The 23,746-nt window shown below is 37.9% G+C and overlaps 1 protein-coding gene across 2 annotated transcripts in view; it reads left to right on the forward strand.

Moving 5' to 3' along the window:
• NAV3 (neuron navigator 3) overlaps window positions 1–23,746 on the forward strand; it is a 523,919-nt gene that overhangs the window by 128,889 nt on the left and 371,284 nt on the right. For both annotated transcript variants that reach the window (XM_048934384.1, XM_048934394.1), the window contains exon 2: window positions 6,730–7,131. In XM_048934384.1, the coding sequence (XP_048790341.1) occupies window positions 7,060–7,131 (72 nt within the window). In that variant the 5' untranslated portion in view covers window positions 6,730–7,059. The remainder of the gene's footprint in view (window positions 1–6,729; window positions 7,132–23,746) is intronic.

A 23,746-nucleotide genomic window follows, 5' to 3' on the forward strand; every position in this document is an offset into this window, starting at 1 on the left:
GTTGGGGTTAGAAAGGATGTATGGAGGTCATGTAATCCAATCCCCTCCTAGAGCAGGTTCCCTGCAGTAGGGTTACACAAAAAAAAAAAAACAACGTCCAGGCGAGTTTTGAATTATCTACAGAGAAGGAGCCTCCACAGCCTCTCTGGGCAAATTGTGCCAGTGCTCTGTCACTCTTATAGTAAGAAAGTTTTTCCTCATGTTCATATGGAGCACATATTCCAGTTTGTGCCCATTGCCTCTTATTTTGTTGCTGGAACTTTTGAAAAGTGCCTGGTCTCTTCCACTTGACTCTCACAGTTGAGATATTTATAAGCATTGATGACATACCTCCCTTCCCCCAGATCTTTTCAGGCTGAACTGTCTCAGCTCTCTCAGCTTTTCCTCATAAAAGAGATGCTCCAGGCATCTAATCATCTCTGTAGTCCTCTGCTGGACTCTCTAGAATGCCTGTCTTTCTTGAACTGTGGAGCCCAGAGCTGAGTGCAGAACCCCAGATGTGTCTTCACCAGGGCAGAGTAGAGAAAGAGGAACACCTTAATAGACATTCTGGCCAGGCTCTATTTAATGTACTCCAGGTTACCATTGGTCTTCTTGGCCACAAGAGCACACTGCTGGCTCATGGCCAACCTGTTGTTGCACCAGAATAGCTCTTTTCTAGCAGATCATTCTCTAGTCTGTGCTGATGGCATGCACTTATTTCCCCCCAGGTGCAGGACTCTACAGTTGCCCCTGTTGAACTTCCTAAGGTTCCTCTCTGCCCACCTCTTCAGTCTGTCCAGGTCTCATGAATGGCAGCACAGACTTCTGGTGTGTCAGCCACTCTTTCCAGCTTTGAATAATCAGCAAACTTGCTGAGGGTGCATTCTATTCCTTTATCGAGGTCATTTATGAAGATGTTAAACAAAACTGGACCCAGTACCAACTTCTGTGAAACTTCACTAGCTACAGGGCTCCAATTAGACTCTGTGTTTCTGATCAGAACCCTCTGAGCTCTGCCAGTCAGCCAGTTCTTGAGCCACCTCACTGCACCCTCATCTGTCCCACACTTCTTAGGTTTAACTATGAAGATGTTATGGAAGAGAGTGTCAAAGGCCTTGCTGAAGTCAAGCTACGTCACCGATCTCGTCTCACCTATGCAGCTGATCATGACATCACAGAAGGCTGATGAATATTCCTTATTCCTACTGACTCACAGATTATGCAGAAGTTACACCACGCTTTTTGTGTGAGGAGACATTTTTTATTTTAATGATACAGAGAAGCATTCAAAACAAATATGAACAGAAACACATAAATATTCTACTGAAAATAGACAGTATACATAAGTAACTGAAATAACTGTTACAGTTGGAATTTGGCTAGTGCAGCACCTCTACAGAAGTGCTGTAAGATGCACACTGGAGCATAGATGTTTTATATATCACAGAAAATGGTTACTTTAGCATCAGGACAGTGCTTGATAGGATAATCAAATTTTATTCAGGTTGGATGCTCACTCGTGTCCTGGCAGAGTGCTGCACATATAACAGAATTGTCATCTCACATGAAATCTGTAGGAGATCATAAAAACTGGAGCAGAATCTCAAAAATATGCCTTGTGTTTCTTTCTCTCTGATGATCAGTGGACAAAGAATTGGTTGATGGAAGGGATAAGACATTCCTGTCTGATACTGATTCCAAATCTGAAAATTCATACATAACAGCAGCTCTGACTTGTCTGCATAGCCTTAATGCTGTTTGATGGAGTTTGCTATGAAAGATAAAAAGGATTTGAGAAATCCAAAATAAACTAATTTGACTATTGTTACAAAACTGTTATCAAATCCAAGTCAACTCCAATCTGGAATGAGTCTGCAACTGTTGCATGCAAAAATAAGGAAAAGTAAGACAAGTACAATTTATAGCAAAGGTTTTTGAGAATATTGGAATCTGTAATGTCTCCAGATATTGCTAAAGGATATTCTCTATTTATTTATTCATTTATTGATTATTTAACAGTACTAGCCGAATCACTGTCTGAACCAGTGTTAACTCATGTAGTCATTCTGAAGTAGAAGTAATGAGCTTCCTTCTTTGCAGAACAGCATTGCAGGAATGTAACTATGAGATTCCTCTTCTAATTCTTCATTTTTAAAAAATCTATTTAGCATGGACAAATGTGAGAACTACATAGTTTATCTTGAATTGTTTAGAGCCAGAAACAATGCAAGCAATTGTTATTTTGTATTTGCTGATAATGCAATGGCACCGCTGTTGCATTTGGTGTTGAAGAGAGTTCTGCCTTATGAAGAAATACAGAGGATAGAATGATGCTGCTTACCAAAATAAAAAAATAAAAAATGTCACTCTCACATATGCTTAACAGAGGAAGTTAAGTATCATCTCTGGACTTGTCCTTATGTGGTTGCTTTTCATCTAAGTGAACAGGATTGCATTGATTGGGAAGGGCTGCATACAACTATGGCTTTTTGTACTGCTGTGGATCAGTATATTTGGACCTGTTTTACTGCTGTTGGAACCAGAAGTAATTTTGTATCAGAAAAAAATAAATTTGTAGGCAGGCCTCACTGCTTAGAGATATTTTTTTGGCTCACCAGCTGCCTTCCTAGACGGCTTTTATCTGGTGCAGACAAGCCTTTCCATGGCACTTTTATCATTCATGTTTACAGAGAACAGAGTCTGGCTTTTCATTCTGAATGCTGGCTAAATGCAGGGTTCTTTGGCGTTGCTCTCAGATTCTCCAAGAATTAACATAATGGTTGTCTCCTGATAACTCTTTGTGTGCCTGATCTCTATACTTGCATTTAGACTCAGGCAGACTTCCTAAATGCTTTGTCCCTTTGGGAAAAGCCCAACAGGAACATTAAGGTGCTTTCATTGTCAGAGGTAAGTTCTTTGAGGCTGCTGTGAAGCTACTGCTATTAATAGGGCCATATTTAGATGCTGTGTTGAAGCACATAGAAGCACATCAAAGATGGAAGTTGCATCTCTGGTGTACCTGAACTGCATGTCTGCAGTGCAGACTTTTACAGATCTTTGCATCATTTTGTGCCATAATCTTAAAGATCAGGCTGGAGGACACTGGTGCAGAGGACTTCCTGCATGAGATTGTGCTCATCTCATGAGAGTCACAGAATCATAATGCTCTGACTTGTGTGCTCCCAGCCTTTCTGCCAGGCTGCCAAGCATGGCAGTGCTGATGGGCAGAAACTGTGCCTGTCACATATCTTGCATTTCCTCTAGCTCTGTGCTGAGATTTAAAGCTGATATTTGCTTTTGCACCTGAATTAGCTACTGTCGTATTTGAAAGATACTGACAGATAAAATGTTTGATTTCTGCTCTCTCCCAGCCTCTGACTTTTGTATTTAAGTGAAAGATCCTGAGTATGATGAGTGGATACACCTCTCTTTGCTGGAGCCTCCCTTAACTTGCAAACTGCATGCTCACATAAACTTCACTTAGGATTTCCATAATGGGTATTCATCTGTGTCTACTGCCTAACCTGAAGACTCCCCACTCCTAACACAATCCCTGTGCTTCTCTAAATAGCTGTGCTGCTCATCAAGACCTCAGTTCATTTTCTGATTGGAAAGGAACAAGAAAAACGGAAAAAAAAAAATCCAACCTCAAAAAGCAAAAGCAAACCACCACACAGCATGTTCATTGAGGACCAGCAACATTAATAGCTGCATGTAAGATATTTGATAGCAAGTTGTTAACAGAGAAAATGGATATGACTTCCCTCTAAAATGTCCATGGCCCCTTCTATTAGCGTACCCAGACAATAATTACAATAATTTCTATATCAATATATCTAGAAATGCTTTAATAAAAACATAGCTATCGAATGCTCTTAAGGATAAATCCTGATCAGTGCAGTTGATAATGCTCAGTGTGCAGCTCTGTAAACGTATTCTATACACAAACAAGGAAAATAGAAAAAAAAAAACCATGAAATATGGTCACAATTTCATACCTGGACCTCGCTCAAGATCACTGCAATGTAAATTTAATGGCATAGCAAAATTTGAAAATGTCCATGTAGGGATTGCAGTAATATCATGGAAAGAGAATAATCTCTGGTGGCTTCAGTATCTATCCATGCCAATAATGACTACAACAAAACTGTTCTGTGGTGTGTGAGTTGCTACCTAGCCATCAGAACTCACCTCAGGAAGTCAGGGGTTTTTAATACACCTGAAGATCCAACTGATTTAAAATTTTCAAGAGCTGCCTGTGTTGATAATAAGAATATAGAAGGAACAGCTCAGGCTGTAGCTCGGAAAATTATCTAGGGATTTCCCCAGTAATCTGTGAATAACGTACGGCTCATTGTGAAGTAAAACAAGTTTTTCCAGGCATGTTTCATCTAAATTGTATCTAACTGAATTAAAGCATGTAATGGATGTATCTGAACCAGAAGCTTAATCAGTCTGAGTTCCTCACATAGCATGTTTCTAAGAGGAGTAATTCAGTGACCCACAGTCAGAAACGCTTTTCAAAATACTTCCCTTATTGTGCTTTTTAATAAGTCCAGGCCTGTGCCTCACTCATAGTTCACTCCCTCGCTTTAGGCCTCTGTTTGCAGTGCTACATGCTTATTCTGCCAGATTATTTTATTAAGAATATTTGCAAATGATTAGAGGTTCTCACTGAATGACTGTTACATGTCTGTCAAGGGAATAGCATTACTAGAAAACTCTTATTCTTCTTGTCTTCTGTATTTGTAGATGACTTGTGATCTGTGCTATCTAGCTTGTGATCTGTAGGGTTTCTAGGACTCTGGATGTTTTATTCTGTAATTGTGTTAAGTATTAATGTAAAATGATAAATAATAAATTTTGTGCCAATGTAACAAAAAAACAAAAACAAAAACAAAAACAGAACAACCAAACTTGCTAGCCAAGAGCATTTAATTATAGCTGTTTATTTTGAAAAGAGGGTAGGCCACTGAACAATATGCTGAATGGAATAAGGAAGAATTGCCATCCTGTGCTTTGCATGTTAAAAGTAATGAGGGCAGTCTAAACAAAGTTATTTGCATTCTATCCAACTTTGGCTTGAAAACACTATACAGTTCCACAGAATAGCTTAATTGCCTAGTATAGCATAATTGCCAGGCATGGGGAGTAATATAATTTAAGTCTGGCCATGCAGTGAACCAGAGAAATGCTCATTTTTAACAGCTTGGCTTTGACTTATCTGAGCTTTGGAACTGTTGCAGCTATAAATCCACATATTGGTGGCTGCAGTGGTGCTTTGTGTTTCATATTCCTGCATATTGACATTATGGATGTGGGGATTTTGTGTGTCTCCAAAACTACACGGGGGGTGGGAATGGGGGGCTATGCCTGTGAGTGGTCAGTTCCCTTGTTTTGTCCTAGAGTGCTGCACTCTCCCTGTGCCTTGATTTCAGCTCCTGGTCTAGAGGAAGGTGTCCCTGCCTATAGCAGGGGGTTGATCTTAAACGTCCCTTCCAACTCAAACCGTTCTGTGATTATATAACTTCTATTGCAAATACAGAAGATTGGTTCAGATCCTCCTAGAAACTGCTGTCAGACTTGGTCGTCAACTTCATATTTAGGCTCCTTGGGGGGAAGAAATCATAGGTTCCCAAATTTGGATTTCTTTCTCTGGAAGCAAAGTCCAGCCATCAAGTTTATAGTTTTTGCCCTGAGTATAAATCAATTACAGTGGAGTAACACTTGCAACTTAGGTCCAATTAAAAGGCAGTTTAAGCTGATAGTAATACCAGCAATGACTGCACTGAGTTTTAGGTTTATTTACCTTGTTAAGAGAAAATCACTTTTTCCATGACTTTTTATTGTAGATAGATTACATGACCTAGTGTGTATTATTCAATCCCCTGTCTGCACATTTCTTATTCTGCATGCGATAGTGAGGACATACTGTGAGCTGTATGCCATTCAAAATGAATTGAAATGGCATTCAAGTTAATTTCTGAGTGGACCTCAGCTACTCATTTAGTTGAGTTCAGCAGTTGGCTTTCAAATGCACTGAAGGCATGAATACTCTATTATTTTACAATTTGAAAATGACAGAAAAGGTACTTCAGTGCTTTCACTATTCCCTACTGTTACTAATAGAACTTTCTGGCAGCCATTTCTTGTTTGTAGTGACTTCCTCCCTTCACCCTCCCCCTTCATTGCAGACTTAAAGAGAAATTGAGGGAGGAGTTTTTTGTTTGTTTTTCTTTTTGTCCTACATTTTTATTTTTATTTTTATTTTTATTTTTATTTTTAAAGCTTTCATATGGGCTTGGACTTCATATTTTGACTGCAGATGTTCCATGTTTGTCTCCGTCAGTTTTGTACTGGATATTGCTTTACTGCTTTCTGAAGGAACTAAGTAAGCGTCAGATTACAATGGTGTAAAATTTTCATCAGTACTGTCTGTAGTCAAATAGTGTTTGCTTTTCTCTTTCTTTGAACTTTTCTTTTGTCCATAATTGAAATTCACTCTCTTTACAGTGAATATTCTGTATACCACCTGTAATGTGGAGGGTGGAGGGGGTCAAATGGGATCATATTTAAATTCAGCCTACCAATTATTAAATCACAAAACAGTATTATTCTGTTCAAAAAAGCAAACAACAGCAAAAAAAAACAACCCTCATACCTGGGAAGGACAGGCATCTACAAAAGTGATAGGAAATTGCAAATTAACCTTATACTTTTTTTTTTTTTTTTTAAACCCCTCGACAGGTTCACAGTCAGAATGTAACCTTACATAAAATGGAAACCTGTGAAGAAAGTCACAGATAGCAGCTGTGGATAGTAGTGGAAGAATATTTATCTTCTCAAGCATCAGATTTTTAAAACGCTATGGTGATTTGGAAAGTCCCAAGAGTGAACTGTGAAGTTTTCCTCAGCTCGTTCAATGGATTTCTTAGGCATTTCTACAAATCATTGATGTCCAGAGATGATGTGTGATGGAAAAAAACACCCTGCCTGTGCATTCATAGCCCCTGTTTTTTTGGATTAGTTTGCTGCATTGCTGAACCAATTTTGTTTTGAGGGCAAGGAGTGAATGTGATGGATTTATCTTCAGAGATGAGCAAACATGGAAGGAATCCAGTAAGTCACAAACTAGAAGATCAAAAAAAGGTAAGGTTATTTTAGCACGTACTTAATTATATTTTAATGGATTGCAAACTCTTTTAATATTGAAACTGAAAATCAGTGTGCTTTCATGGAAAAGGTAGTCTGCCATCATTCAACCAGCAGTGAACTGCCTTGAGGGACTGAGTTTCTGCATTGTCTAATAATTTTGTTTCTAATACTGCCTGATTGCTTGGTGATTTGCGTTAACAGCTCCCTGAATTTGACTGGAAAATTGTTTGGCAAAAGTGTTACTTCATTGCTATCAGTGCTTCCTTCATGTCAGGGGCCTGCTGAAGCAAGTGGCTGAGGTCTGAGAGGTCTTTGTACTTAACATGTATGAATAGACCCTTTTTGTTGCATCCTACCAATAGCTCTATGTAATTTGGTTTTATGATAATTAATTGTTGCTATTCATGTTTCATCCTTCGGTAACCAAAGCAATTAACACATGTAAATTCACAATTCCACACTATGGAAAATTCTTTCGTACATCCCACTTCTGTAACAGACTGTCCCAAAAGAATCACCTTCCTGGTTCATCTGTTTTACTCAGACTGCAGTATGGAGGTTGTTTTGTTTTGTTTTGTTTTTCCTACTGATTATTCCATACACTTTATTTGATGCTTTTTAACATGTTCAGGTCTTTCTTCTGCTTTCGCATGCACCCAGTGGCAAACCTGCCAAGGGCTCATTCTAGTGTAGCATTTTGCAGCTGTTGTGCACTTAACTGTGGGCCTTACAATGAGTGTCCTCTTTGAATTATTGCATAGGCTCAGGGAGTCTGTTAACAACCAAATCATGAATTAAAATGCAGATTGCGTACTCTATTATTACACATTATTAGAATAAGTGCTTCTGTTTTTTGTTTGTTTGGTTTTTAATTTTTGGTATGGAGCCACTGAGTAGTGTTTCAAATCCTTTCAATCTTGTTCAGGAAAAAATACAAATGAGGGGAACTTATGGGCACATAATGAAACTTTTAAAGTCCCATAAAAGCTAATATTTGGATTTCGTACCTCTGAAATTAGTGTATATTAACCTAAATTATTTAGTCACAGCTGATTTTGAAGTCACAGACATTTGGAAGTGCACAGAATTTCTGGGAATGCGCCTCGATAACACGTGATGAAATTATTGAGAAGATATTTTCAGACATGAGCAGGATCTTTGTAATGGAAAAGATACAGAAGACAGAAGATAGCTGGCTGAGAGCATGGGACTTTCTCCATGTCCTAATTCCCACCCTTTTGCTGCATAAAGGAAAAGCTGAGAAGTGTTAGGGTAATCTCAACATCCGTTGAACTGTTTTCTGCACCATTTCTGAACCTTTATTATCCGATATGGAATTGACTGTGCTCTAAGGTGATGGTTTTCTTTTTCCCTCCCCCCCTTTTTTTTTTTCTTCTCAAAGGGGATTTTGCAGATTCACTTATAGAGGCTGACTCTTCAGATTGCTTAGGAGTAGAAAGATTGTTTCAAAGAGGTTCTGTTGCACCTTGAGGTCAAATTTGTCTTTGAGTGAGCTGGAGGATATTTTATCCTGCTGTAGAAACTATGATTTGCTGAAGAATCTGCAACTTTTAAAAATCTTTGTTCCTGTGGCATGGTTGATGCTGAAGAATTGAATGTTATGATAACAAACAGAAGTCTGGTTAGTTTCTGTTTCATACAGGAAACCTAACTAAAAAATTTGTACCTTTGTTATGCTAGCACCTGCTTTATTATTATTATTATTATTATTATTATTATTATTATTATTATTATTATTATTATTAAATGGGACATTACATTTTATTAAAATAAAGCTTTACACAAGTAGTAGTAATAACTTGACAATTTCTTTACATTGAATTAGATGTAAAGGGTATTTAGAAATACATTAGACAAAAATAATTGAAATAAAAATGGGTTATTTTGGAAAATACTGGCTGACTTACTGTCAGAACTGGATGCCATACTGGTGCTGTACCTGGATCAGGCAGAAGTCAAGCTGAATCTCTTAAGAGAGCTTGCATTCTCATAAATAAAAGAAAAATACTGTACGCTGTGAAGATTCAGCTGCTGTGTTGCTGCTGTATGTATTGCCACTGGACTGCTTTTGCATGGGGAATTTAGAAAACCAAAATCTAGCAAAATGCTTTTTCCATGCCTATTAAAGACATAAAACTAATAAGGTGGCTTTAAAAATGCATTGTAGACTTTGGCACTTAACTATTCTAATAATTTCAAAGGATAGTATGAACAATATGGTTGCTTTCCCTAAGTCTGGATTTGGGCCTAGAGGACTATGTTTATAATATTTTCATTTTGCTAATATGTGAATTGTAATGCTTACAGGGTGCTCAGATATGCTCCTTATCTCACATCAAATGTTATCATTTGCATTTTAAATAGGTGCATACTAATTTTATGGTTGCAGAACTATCAAGCTCCGCAGTTTTTGTGTGACTCCGAGACATGATGATGTTTTACTGATTTCTGTCAATATGCTGCTTGCTTTTGTAGCCCTGGCAGGTAGACCCAGCCGGACAGTTTATTGACCTCATAATGTACAAAACAAAATGAGAGACTTTATTGTCTGCATGGAAGCAGTAGTCCAGTTTCTGTGCCTGAAGTGTTGGGGAAAGAAGGGAAACAGACTAACAGAAGGCAGTTCAGAGAGGAAAGAGATTTCAGGAAGATCATTGTAATCAGTTCATTTGACTTCCTATGGAACACAGACATTGGATTTCCATTTGCAAATTTTTCTAGCTGGGAGTGAAGATTCAGGAAATGAACAGGAATGGACAGGTTTGGGACGTCCATCACCTCTGCCTGAGGTTCATGTGTCCATGGTATCTCTGTCCAGAATGTGGCTACCCTCTTTCCCATGCATCATGCTGAAAGCATCAGACATGCAGCTTCATCTGTATGGACGTTTCAGGTTAAATTGCTGTGCTTCTGCATCTATTTCCCATACATGTAGTGTAGTGTAATTTCCTATTTTAAAGGCATGGAAATATTCAGTGCTTTGGGACATGAATGCTGCTAAGTAGCAAATACATTTATTATTGTTTACTGCAGTACAGATTCATGATTTCAGAACACAGTAAATGGCATAGAGAATTATGAACTACTAGTTTGAATAACAGGTTTCAGTGAGAAACTTGCTGTAAGTAACCATTTGAAAACCCAAAAAAGACTGATTAATCTGCATTTCGTCATCTAATGGGATTATTCTGTTGTCAAAATCCATGGAAAAGTTTGTTGTCTGTTGTCACGTGTGTAGTTTATGCTAGCCAAACCTGCAAGACACATATCCACATTTGTCTGGCTACTCCTTTAATTTTAATGTTTTTCTCCCAAAAGGAAGTCCCATTGTGGGCATGCATTTGACAGACTATCTGGGCTACTCTGTATCTTGGAAGAGCACCTGTTGGCTGCAGACAGGCAAAGCCAAGCCTTTGAATGATGCTGCAGCTGTGGCCTTGTTAAAGTCTGGAGCCTGAGAGTGCTTCACTTGGAGTGTGTGGGTACACGTGAGGCAACACACAGGCAAATAACATGGATTAGAACACGATCGAGTATCACTTATCTACTTGACCTTGTATAAACTTGTAAAATTGTTTCAGAACTACAGTAATGAACAAAACGCTTCCCACTAACAATAGTACTCCATCCCTCAAAGGTTTGGCACATCTGCTTTGTGGGCCAGCAAATTTCCTGCTTTCTGTTGTTTTGCATTGTCTGGGCTGCTTGAGAGGAAGACAAACCTGCTGGGTCTCTGTCCTAACTCATACCACATGATGTGTGTCTAGATTTGAAATCTGCCACGCAGTATACAGTAAAGAAAGGAAGTTTAGTGCTTCATCATTACCACCCGAGTGTATCTTTTAATGCTAAATATGAGAAAGTGTAGGGATCTTGGTTGCTTTCAGAACAAAACACACTACTTCTTTCAGTCTTTCTGGAGGCCAATCAGCCTCTGAGCTCAGAGGGTTTTTTAATAGGCACCATGACTGTATTATTGAGTGGTAATTAAATATTATTAAAAAGCAGGAATACCGAGCAGTCCTTGATGTTTTGGACTGAATGTGTGCACGGCTCAGCTTATCTCCCTTTGCAGATTAACTAAATGTCCAATAATCAGTTAGCTTTTTGCTAATAAGGTAAAATAGGAGTCTTGCATCACAGTCGTAAGGCTGTCTTGATATGGAATCCTTTAAAAATAAAGAAATAAAGAGAGAAGGTTTTAGTAGGGCAATACAGTGAAATGGGAGGAATCAGAACTATTCCTCCATTCCCTGCCTACTTCATTGTACTGAATATTAAGCACATGAAATATTTCAGGAATATCAGATGCCATCATCATGAGACATTTGGGCCAGGAGCACTGTTTGTTCTTGCAAACGTGCTCATACTGCTTTGTCTGTACTCCCCAATTTCATGTCTCCATTCTTAATTTATTACTGATGTTGTAGTCAGCCATCAATGGTTTTTAACAGTAATGGCATTAAATATAGGCTACGTTTGTTGCTATTGTGACAAGCTAGGATCTGGATGGTGTTGCTTGTTCTCTCCCTGAAAAGTTGACTTCTCCCATCCTGATTTCAATTCTGTCTCCAAGGTAGCACTAACTGAGCTTTCCTTCTTTCCTCCCTCACCAGTCCCTCTTATATATGCATATGTGTATGTTTTTTTGTTTTGTTTTGTCCACCTGCTCATCTGTGTCTGTCAAGAAATGCTTTTCAAACAGCTGGAGGTCTGAAGATCTATCAAAGAGTCAGAGAATCATTAAGCTCAATGTTCACTGTTATCCCTTATCTCATAACAGCTGGCAGGTTTTATTTTTCAGGTTATATATTCAGAGTTTTCACCAAAAATAGCAGAGTGAGTGGATGGGGAAAAGTCTTCACGGCTGGGAGGAGAAAATTGTTCTCTACTTGGTTTACTGTTGTTCCTTCTTTAATACTTCTGAATTTGGCAGAAATAGGAAGAGTCCATCAAACAGGATAAGGAGAAATTAGCTGTGGGAATAACTGCAATTGCTCTCCAAATTCTTTCTTAAAGCTGTCTGTCACATATTACATTCCTCTTTCACTTAAACTGTCTCCCTCTGTACTCCAGGAGTGTTCTGTTTCAAAATTTATGCTAGAAAGACTTGAATTACTTCCTTCACTGTCAAACCTCCCCAGGGCCTCACCACCTGACTTCTCTCTCTCTCTATCTCACTCTCTGAAATTGTTCAATGCACTCTGCTAGTGCAGCTGTTCCAATTTGCAGTCTTTATAGGCTCAATAAATGGTATTAAATATCATTTTATGGAATATGAAACTGATATTTAATAATTCTTAAAATGAATCCTTGCCCTCTGAATGCTTACAATTTTTGTTCCTCTTGTTAGAGAACCACAATGCAAATATGAGAGTACACACTTCTTTATTATGCTTCTTTTCTCTCCTCTTCTTTGTCTTTCCTAACCAATTATCTGCAATGAACTGTCAATTCCAGAGCAGTATTTTGACCCAGTGCTGCATCAAAATAGGTTTATTCATTGTTTTCATAAAAAGATGCTGGCTGTGTTTTACATTTCAGTAGTATGTCTTGGTTTCTTAGCTGGTTTCCTTTCTACTCAGTGTCATCTTGCTTGCTAACTGAATAAAACTCATTCAGGAATACCAGGTAGGAGCTGTACCAGGACATCATCACTGCATGGCTAGAAGAAGTTCAGCTGCTTTGCAGTTGTTTGTTCTGGCAGATTTTTGCGTAATCAGATAGCTGAAATGAATACTATTTTGCATGTATGCTACAGCATATTTTGTGAAACACGCTACAGAGTAGAGTGAGAAGAAGGTGGCTTTTTGTTTGGGTTGGTTATATATGATTTTTTTTTTCCCCAGAAGTGATACAATTACTTGCTGTACTGTAAGCCTTCTGCTACTACTAAAGGCAAACTTTCATATTTCTACCAGTTACATTTGTGTGCATCAGTAATTAGTATGTATACAAAGGTAATTCTAAACATCTTTTCTCAAGCTGTTTTACCCAATCTAGAATAAAATGCAATGGCTGCAAGCAGAATGCAATTGAAATTTCTGGAGGCAATGTTTCATGATTGCATCACTTGCTGTAGGATGTTTTGATGGTTACAAATTATCTGCGAAATTTTCATTTGACAACTTTGAAAAGAAAAAAAAAAGTAAAAGAAATGCCAGTAAGTTGGTAAACAGAATTACATGGCTTTCTTTCCCATGCTTTAAAAAGTGTTACTAAATAATATTAACCCTTCGTTACCATCGATGTTTGTCTTGAAATTGTCATATGGGAAGCAGTTGCCCTTTGAGGATGACATGCTGTAATTAGGAAAGGATTTTGCTGCTGAAATAGTTTGCAGCACTGTCCTGTGTTAGCTTTTGCAGTCTGGTCACCATAGGGGGGGTCCTATAAGGAGTTAATGAATGCGTTAGGGAGTCAGCTATTAAATCGTGTGGATGATCCTGTATCAAAGTGGCCATTTGGAGTGAAAGCCTACTTTCTTGGCTCCCTTCTCATGAATTTTGCACTTGTCATGGGATTGTTTTCTATTCTAAACAGACTTTACAAAAAAAGACTAAAAAAACTGATATCTAAGATTTGTCACAAAATATTGCAAATACTAAGTAGAAGTAAAGTTAACCTTATTCTTACCCTAGTGCCAGAGTTGTGTGAATTTCTGAAGGAAAAAAAAAAAAGAAAAAATCACTAGCATAGTTTTGATCTGAATGTAACTAACTTCATTTTTTTTTTCTCTTTCTCCCCCCTCCCCCCTTTAAAAAAAAAAAAAAAATTATCGTTCCACTTCTGTATTAGTAAAAAGTTGCTTTTGTGTTTATAGAGTGGTAGAGTGGTACAGAAAAATGGTGGTTGTTACCATGTTCTGTTACCTTGAGATTTTAATTGAATCCCAAACTCAGGTCAAGGATTCTGCTTTTTCTGTGTTCTTACAGCAGAAATAAAGCACTGTGTGTGCTGTGGAATCTTTATCTCATGGATGGTAGTCTCACTTATTTTCTTTAATTCCCCTGGAGCTATAGTTGTTGACACAGTAAAGAGAAGCATCTTCTGCTGCTGTATATGAAGAAATAAACCAGTGAGAAAGTGTACTGCAATGTGCTTTTGCAGGAGAGATATGAAGACCTTTCTTTAAGACTGATGTATATGTGCTACAGCAAGAAGTCTCTTGGGAGACCATTGTGGGCCTGCTTGTAAAGAAGAGTTGTAATAGCCTTTTAAACTCATTCTAGATAGATCTGGCCTTAAGGAACATATGAGAGGACATCCATATCTGGGATTGTGGTTTTTAGCTTCTGTACAAAAACGTCTGTGTGATCTGGAGTGATTACCAGCAGTCCTGCATCAAACTAGATCTTGTTTTCCTGGATACAGTATGTGAAGTTACCCTATGAGTAAAGGGAGTGAGAAAGAATTGGCAAAGCTTGGTGTAAATGCAGAAAGATGCACAGACATGTTTAAAGCCTAGTTTCTACAAATGAGTTTTCTAGTATTTTTGAATGTTTACTTAAGAAATGCATGTGAAAGGAAGCAATGTGCAGATTTAGGGTAAAGACATACTGTTGAGGCTCTCTTGAGTGACGATATTGTCGCCGGATGGAAGACTGTACTTTGTTATACCTAAAACTTAAGCATAAGAGTGCATACCTGCTGCGTCTCAATAACAGGATACTTCTGGGAAGTGCTTCATTTTTGTTTTTCAGTGCTCAGGTAGTGGTAGTAGCTGTTCTCCAGTGCTGGAGTACAAAGGAATGCAAAAGTAGGAAAGGACTTTGCACGTGGGTAGGATTTTTTTTACAGTGCAAAATTTATTTTTTCTTTCCCTGCTGTTTGCTCACAGCAAGCACAAGTATATCCGTGAGTATCCTTGAGTATAATTGCATGTATACACACAAACTAGGATTGCGAGAAGAAAAAGCTGATAGAGCTATGGAGTTTAATACCAGTATATTTCATCTCCTTGCCAGCTCTGGTTTGAGGGAAGGGGAACAGAACAAAGCCATCTCTCCAACATGCAAACTTTCAGGATACACCTATATCATCAAACTGAATCTCAGAACGTTAACTATTTTTTATATGTTTAGATGCAGTAAATTTCTTTCAGTAAGCAATGCTGCATGGAAAATCCATACTTTCTTTTTTTAATTATAAATTTTCTTGACATCTTCTAGAATAGTCAGCGTCAGGTACAGCTATTTCCTTTAGCAGCACTTTCACCCAAGTGCCTGAACCCAGGCAGCAGGACAGCCCTTGGCATCCAGGGCTGTACCTGAAGGTAAATCACAGAGCAGCCGCTGTTCCAGTTCAACATTTATTGTTCTTGAAGGAAAAACAAACCTGTGGTTGAAATGCGAGTCAGCAGGCTGTCTTTAAAGGTTGGACTCTTGATATTTATTTATTTATTGTCTGCTCCTTCTTTCCTTTTCTTGCTGCTGCTGCTATTCTTTTCTCCTTCCTGTCAGGTGTATTCTCCTTACCTGTCATCTTCCTGCTATCCCTGCCACATGGCTTTTGTTCTCTATCTGTTTGTTTTTGTTTTCTTTCTCCCTTGCTCAAGTTAACTGATTTTTATCCTCATTTCAGTATGCATCCACACACATGTAGATGTGTATGAAAGCACACGTGTACACAGATACATTTGAGTATTTTGAGCAGATGCTTGCATATAAGGATGTGATATGGACAATCATATGTAGGACAATTTCCAGCATAATCATACATTCAAATGTTTTGTTCCTGTTATATTCCATGTGTTTCTTGATTTTTCTGGAAATACCCTTGGTTCAGAGTCTTTGCAGTCCTGTGTGCGCAGTTGAAGGTGTGCAGTACTTAGAACAGGAACCATCTATTTTCAACTGGGACAAGTTGCTCTTAGTTCTCAATAAAAAGACAACCTTAGGATACTGACAGCTCCTCCTTTACCTTACTGATAGGGAACAGTGGTAGGAAATCACTCTCTCTGAATACAGAAAGTGATGGCAATAAGCTGCATGGTAAGTCTATGTAGGGAGTGTGATTAGTTATGGTTGAAGTAATTTAATGAATAAAACAGGACTAGAGGGAAGCTGCCAGTAATTTATTTTTTTAGTTGCTGGGTGTAAACACTGTCCACGATAAGCCGTTTGTAAGGGCTAATTTCCAGATGTTCTTTTTGGCTCAGTTGCAGAGGCCAGATGACTTTGTGTTTATTGTTGGGATCATAAATGAGAAACAAAGGAGAGCACAGTACAGAAATGTGCAGTGATTCAATGTAATATCCTCTAGTAGCCATGAAGTGCCAATACATGTGGAGTGTACCGGTGGTGGGCATCGCTTTAAAACAGATTCTACCTATGGTTACTATAAACTGCGCTCTGATATCATGAAGGTATTTTCCTGATGTGTGGTCATGATGATGGAGGTACATACTGACTTCTCGATGGTGATGTTTTTTTCTTTTTTTTCTTTTTAAATCTACTGACTTAAACACAAATTACCATACACAGCTGTCATTTTTATCTCAGAGATAGCAGATTAATATTGAAGCCAAATTGCTATAGGATTGTTTGTCAGAATCTGCTGTTTTTGGAACAGAAGAACTATTTCTGCTTTGTGAAAAATCATCCCTAGCAATGACTTATTAATAATATATGTATGTCTGATGCTATGTTACTGTTGCTGCTGTATCACTTTAGGAAGGATGATGTGAGTAAAGCTGGAGGAAGAAAGACTAAAGATCTGCTTCTCTTACAGCTTTGTCAATATTCTTCTTGTCCTCAGGGAAGTTGCTTAAACTCAGTTTTACCCATCTGTAAAATTAAAAGATTTGAATCATTGACCATTGATTTTTCTCAGAGCATTAAGATCTTCATATTGAAGGCCTTGCTATTATTTAAAATAAATGCACTGCAGTTACAACTATTTATCTGCATTGTGGCAAAGGAGAGGATTCTCAGTCATGAATCAGGACAGAGCTGTGCTGGTGCTGTATGAACCTAGAACAAAATGTCTTTGTCTGGCTTGAAGACCTTCTAGTATTTTGGTTGTTCCCCTCGATTTCGCTCTTGAATTTAGCACCCAATAGTGGAATACGCCTTTTTTTTTTCCAGGTAGAATGTCTGTACAAAATCACACATCACTGAAGAAGGAAGTTGTACTGTGTGTGGGTGAGAAGGGAGAAGTTTGTGTACATAAAGCTCTGCAGGCTTTGCCTTATTGTCATGCATTCAAAAATTCTTAGTAGCTTGACTGTTAATGCATTACATCTGTATTTTCATCTAATTTTCTGATTTTTTCTTCACTGTAGTCGTTTGAACACCATTTCAGAATTTCAGCAGTCTCTTCAGCTGTGCATTAAGCAGGGGTTTATGTTCTAAATTTATTAGATTTAGTTGGTAACTAAACTAGAAATCATTTTGCTGTCATTGTCAACTGTCATATGACTAATTCTTACAGCGCCAGTTACTTGTTCTATTTACTTCCAAATGACGACTTAAAGAGATCATATGAGAGGAAGAGATTTAAATGAATCAGTAAGGGAGATGGATGAAGGAGATAATAGAATAAAATTACAAAATTTTCCAAAATATTTTCCTTTGTCACTCTAGACAACTGGGATTTTGTTCTTCTTTGAAAGCAGATGGAGCTGATAGCAGTGTGCTCTGGAGTTCTGCTGTAAAAGATATTTTCTGGCTCAAAATTCAAAGAAGCTCCCTTAAAAAAAATGTACAAGTAATGGAAGCTCATTTGCAGAATTGCATTACCTACAGCAAATGCTCCATCAAAACAACACTCCTAAGTCAAAGCTGTCTGTTAAGGAGTTAACACTGCATCAAGGTTTAATTGATATCCATTGGAGAGAAAGACTGTGCTATTCTGTGCTATTCCATGCTCAGCAGTAATAAGCTAACATGGAATGTAAACATCATAAACAAAGATGATCCCAAGAGCAAAATTCCTGAGTGGATCTGTAATTCAAAAGGGCCAAAGAGTGATTATGGAGATCTCAGAGTTGATTTTAGCCCCTCATAAGCAGAAATAGAGAATGCCTTCTCCTTTGCTCCCACCTCCTTGTCTGTTTTATTCACTTCTTTTTTTGTGCTGCTATAAACTAGTAAGCATAAAACCAGTGGCAAAATACCTTTAAGAGTAGTTAGCCTTTTCCTTGCTATATTCTTATCTATTTAAATCGACAAAGTGATTAAGACAAAGTCATCTACGGTGTATGTCTAATAATTGAAAATTTGATCTGTCAAAAATGTTGTGTTATCCTGATATGTCAGTTCATGGTACAGCTAGAAAGGAAGGCGGAGTTGCCATTTGTTAGCAGAACAGCTGGCATTACAGACTGGAAGTTGTATTCTCCAGGAATTAATATTTTTACCAAGGTAGGTTCTGTCACAGGTTTAAACCATTAAATTTACAGCTCAGACTGTGCTGATTGCTTGGCTAAAAACAGGATTTCAGGAGGCATAAAAGGAAAACTGTGCAACATACGTTTGGTGTGGGGGAGGGATTTTTATTATAATTTTTATTTCCTTTCCCTGGTTTTCAGACTGACAATTGCTCTGACAGCTGCCCAGGGAAATCAGAGACTCTCCCGTATGGGTATCAGGACACTGTATATTTCTTTAGTTTGTCTCATTTATTTTCTCTCTTCTGTAGAAGGGCTTTTGTTTTGAAAGCGACAACTGAAACCTCATCAAGGGGGGGAAAAATGAATCCATCACTGTTATTTAATGTTTGCAAAAATAGTTGTTTACTCCAGTCACGATATACTGATTAAGAAAATGTAATTGGAGTATGTGAAACTCCATTTTTTTCCTTCTTTCTTTAATACAGCATATGTTCAAGAATTCTGTGGAGACAGAATTTCTAGAATTACACGAAGGGGTGGGAGATTTTCATGGCAAATCCTTTCTATTCTCGAGTATTTATTTCTCTTTTTATTTTTAGTTTACAGTTTCTAGCTTTTAATACAGTATGTGATGATTGAATTCACAGGGAAACTTTTGTTTGTTTGTGAGATGTTATGTGATTGTCTTAGTACTTTATCTACAAACACACAACCTGGTAAGGGTTCCAGGCATGTGCCATGAATGTTTGCTCCAAAATATTTGTCCTTGTAAATTATTCTATGAACCAATTCTCAAAAATAAAATCAGTAGCTCTGCATGGACTTTTAAAGAGATGTGTTGGTGGCAGTCTCATGGTTAAGGCTGTGTTTAGGTTTACACTATAACACTAAATGGTAATAACTCTAAAGTTTCCTTGATCTCTTTGATAACAGTGGGAATCTTTCCAGTATGTTTGGCAGGCTTTCTGCAAGGCCTTTCAGTTTTTGAGTGTGGCTCCATTTTATGATGTAAAATCTTTTTGAAAGATTTTAAAGAAAGGGCTCTTAAAAGAGATCTTTCTTGGGAAAGAAATAATTCGTGATTACTCACAAAAGGGGAGAATTGCAATCACCAACATACATCGATTTTTGTGCATGCAGCAGTGAACTTAAGTGGAAAAAAAGTTCTACTAATGAATGAAACAAAACCCAACTATCCAAAAGCTGCTAAGAAAGTTCCCTTATAGCTCTGTTATTAAGACAACAATATAGGCTGCTTTGAAAATAAGATTAAAGCTTTTACAAATAGTGTTTTACTTGCATGATGCTCCTAAATGAGGCTGAGGATTGATTGAATTGCTTCTAATATCTCCTGGATCAAACATGTATTGATTCTTCCTGAGGAAGCATTACAAATTCCCCTAAATTCTTCATCAAATCCACCCTATTATTAGAATTTGGGAGGACCTGAAAACAGAAGTTGATCTGGTACACAAGACTGAAGGTGATACTTGGATTTTACTCATGTATTAGTTCTCATACAGTCATTTTCCTTTTGGGATCTGGACAGATTTCTTCAGATCTGTTAGTTATTATATTTTCAGATCTTTCTAGCTTACGCTTTAAAGGCAGACTGCACCCAGTCTGCCTTGATACGTTAGCTAAAGTGGAGGAGTGTGCGTAGGTCCAGGTGACAGAAATGTCCTTCCAAATGGGGCACTGCAACAGGCTCCTCAAGGCAGCAGTTAACAGCACCAAGCCTGCAAGAGTTCACAAAGCATTTAGACAATGCTCTCGAACATATGGTTTGAATTTTGGGTGGAGCCCAAAATTTTGGGTGGAGTTGGACTGCACAATCCATGCTGTCCCTTCCAGCTCAGGGTATTCTGTGATTCTGTGAAATGCTGTGAGCTTGAAGAGAGCAGTACTAGTGAGCTACTGTATATTCTGGGGTTCACCAATAGGTAGTCATCCTGCTGGCCATCCGTCTGGCCCTACATCTTGGGGGAGAAAGACTAATGTCTTCTTAAAGAGAGGATAACAGATGAGAGCACAATACAAGTGTATGTTTCCCAGTCAGTGGTATTACAAACCCCACCTGTTTTCTTCATGGTCAAAGGGACCTCAGCTATGGAGGCAGAAGATGAGGGAAGAGAATGAGAAGCTTATGCACATGAGTTTTCTTTTGCTTTTGCAATTTATGTGGAAAGACTGTTGGAAAACTATGAATTTCAGGGAATTTCTCCAGTATAACATAATGAGACTCGTATGTCTTCAGAAAACTTATCATTCTTGAATTTCTCAGTACCAGATTGAGCTTTGTTTGTGCAGTATCTTGATTTGGTCCCCACTCTCCATACTACTTAAAATACTGTGCTTGCTGTGTATCATATTTATTCGTTTTTGCTAAGTGTATCAACTTGGAGCAGTATAAAAACTTAGCTTCTGTGTAGAATGTTAATTAACTTTTTAAAGCAGTTAGTGTTGCCAACACGGGATCAGCTGCTGTCTTATTTTTCATACACACGTGCATCGCATGTTTGTCTTGAAAACTCAGATGCAGAAAGTTTCTGATGCTGCAGGTTCCACTCAGGATGAAAATACACTGGCATGACAATCCTCCCTGTAATTTCGGATATATGCAAGCTCAGGTTATTTTTTTCTACTTTCATGAAGTTCATTATTTCTTGAGAGCTGTAAAATTCCAGTCTCCCATTCATATCAGCATAAATGCAGGAGATGAGAATAGTGCTTTACAGTTTCATAAAGCTGAATTCTAGCAAGAATTAAATTAGATTCTTCAAACAGTGTAGCTCTAAAGGCCACTGAAAATAAAATGAAAGAGTAGATTATCAGGGGAAAAGAACAGATTGCCTCCCTTAAATAAAAATCTGCAAAAAGTGTCACTGAACATGCACTTAATCTCTTTATCTTCATCCCGGAATTTTCAAACAAGATTTTACCATTATTTGTGCCCAGAATATAAAGATCAAATAAGTGTCTGTTTATCTGGCTTGATTAGATTTTATGAGTAGATTATGAAAAGAAATTTGTATTAAGAAGCAATGGATATTTGGGTTAAAAAACAAAAGCTTGCAGTACTGATTTTAAGCAGCAATGATGATATTGTCTAAAATTATTAGTATTGTTGATGTCCATTATCTCCTGTACTTTGACTGATTATTTGTCACATAGAGTGTTTGTCCACCACAGAGGATGGGGGGACATGTAATAGGGGAAGAGTCAGATTTTCTGCTCATAGAATGGAACAAATGAAAAATTGAAGTAATGGGGATAAAGATAGTTCGTGTGAGTCTCTGTAGCACAGCACTCTGCATGATTGAGGACAAAGACAAGAAGGAAAAGCCAGGAATGCCTGAGTGTTCCCACCATAGCGCGAAAGCCTTGAAACTGCTGTCAATGATACAATAGTTGTGACCTACACTTGTCAAATATTTGGGTGATGCTTACACATTTTGGGAATATTAGTCTTTTTGGTACCAAATTCTTTCTCTGTTTTTTTTTTTTTTTGCTTCATCTTTTTATCTTAGCCCCTGCCATCCTCTTCCTCCCCACTATATATTATCACAGATCGAAACTGCAAGCAATTAGGGACAGTGAATGTATTTTTTCAGCATGCCCGTGCTGTGCTTGGTTAAACTAAGCCTTCAACCAAATAATTCACTTTTATGTTAATTATCTTCATTTTGTTGCAGTTTTCTTTTCTTTTCTTTTCTTTTCTTTTCTTTTCTTTTCTTTTCTTTTCTTTTCTTTTCTTTTCTTTTCTTTTCTTTTCTTTTCTTTTCTTTTCTTTTCTTTTCTTTTCTTTTCTTTTTTCTTTTTTCTTTTTTTTTTTTTTTTAATGCTAGTGGTTATTTATTTTTGCTTCTGTTTTTTATGGCTACTAAGAGCGTTCAGGTGGAGTCATCTATTATTATAGCAGTGGGTGGAGATCCACCTCCTTTAGTGCTGTCATTTTGCAAGCAGGTACAGCTACACGTTTGCATGCCATATGCAAATAGTTCTCTTTGGCTTGGCCTTGACAGCAGCTGCCTGGGGGAAGAATAAGTAATTACTAGCCTTATTTTTACTTTTTTTTTTCATAGTAATTTATATTCAGGATGATCTTTGGAGTTATTGTCAGGCCTGGGAAGTCCCATGGTGATAGATACTCCTTGTATACATACAAATCATAGGCTGTATTGAAAAAGTTGCAGTCTGAACAAATACGAAGAACATATTTTTAAGTGTCTATTCTACTTCAAGTTTTTTCCAACACTAGGCACCTTCTTTTTGTTTGCAATTACACATATTCCTACTATACAAAGACACATATGAATGTAAGCATCCTGAATAAAATGTGATATTTGAAGGCTATATATCTAACCCAAAGCTGGATATGTTTTAGCGTATTTTTAGCATTAGAATAAATTGACAATTGAAATTATGTTGCTGATTTAGAATGCTGTAGAATGGCATAATTTGTTGCTGTTTGTGCATGTGTAGGTCTACTTTCATTTGGAAATGTGGTCAAAGTAATGTAGCAGAAATGCTAGCTTTCTCTAGGGAAGATGATCCTACAGATTCATTTTCACTGATACGATTATCAAAGGCTTAATGGAAGACACGATTAATCATAGAATGGTTAAGTTTGAAAAGACCCCTAAGATCATCTAGTCCTACTGTCCACCTAGCACCAATGGTGCCCACTAAACCACATTCTTTTGTACCTCGTCTACATGTTTCTTGAACACCTCCAGGGACATGACTCAGCTCTTTTAAGCTGGGAGGGAGTGTTGATCTGTCTGAGGGGAGAAAGGCAGTTCAGAGGAGCCTGGATAGACTGGATGGAGGGGCCAAGGCAAACTGTATGAGTTTCTATAGGACCAAGTGTTGGGTCCTGCATTTTGGTCATGACACCCCTAGGCAACTCTACAATTTCTCATGTTCAAGCTTGTTTAAAAGTAATCTCAGCTTCTCCGGGACATTGGGTCAAAGCTTTGTTTTCATTGCTGACATTGTGTAAGCCTGTGGTTTTTTCCGCCTCTTGTCTATTTAAGCATGTTAGTGGCTGTAATTTATAGCACTGGTATGAGCCACCCAGTAACAGGGTGGGTCATCAAAGACAGTAGAGCACAGGGACTTGATGGTAGGTGAGTTTTGCTCCCAGTGAGTTTTACCTCTCTATTCCCTTCTGTTGAGAGCTTCTCCCATCCAGTGCCCATAATGTTTGTTGGAATGAGCAGAATACTGTTCTCACTTGGCCAAATGGGC

Source organism: Lagopus muta, chromosome 1 (assembly GCF_023343835.1).
Source record: "Lagopus muta isolate bLagMut1 chromosome 1, bLagMut1 primary, whole genome shotgun sequence".
Taxonomy (NCBI): Eukaryota; Metazoa; Chordata; class Aves; order Galliformes; family Phasianidae; genus Lagopus; species Lagopus muta.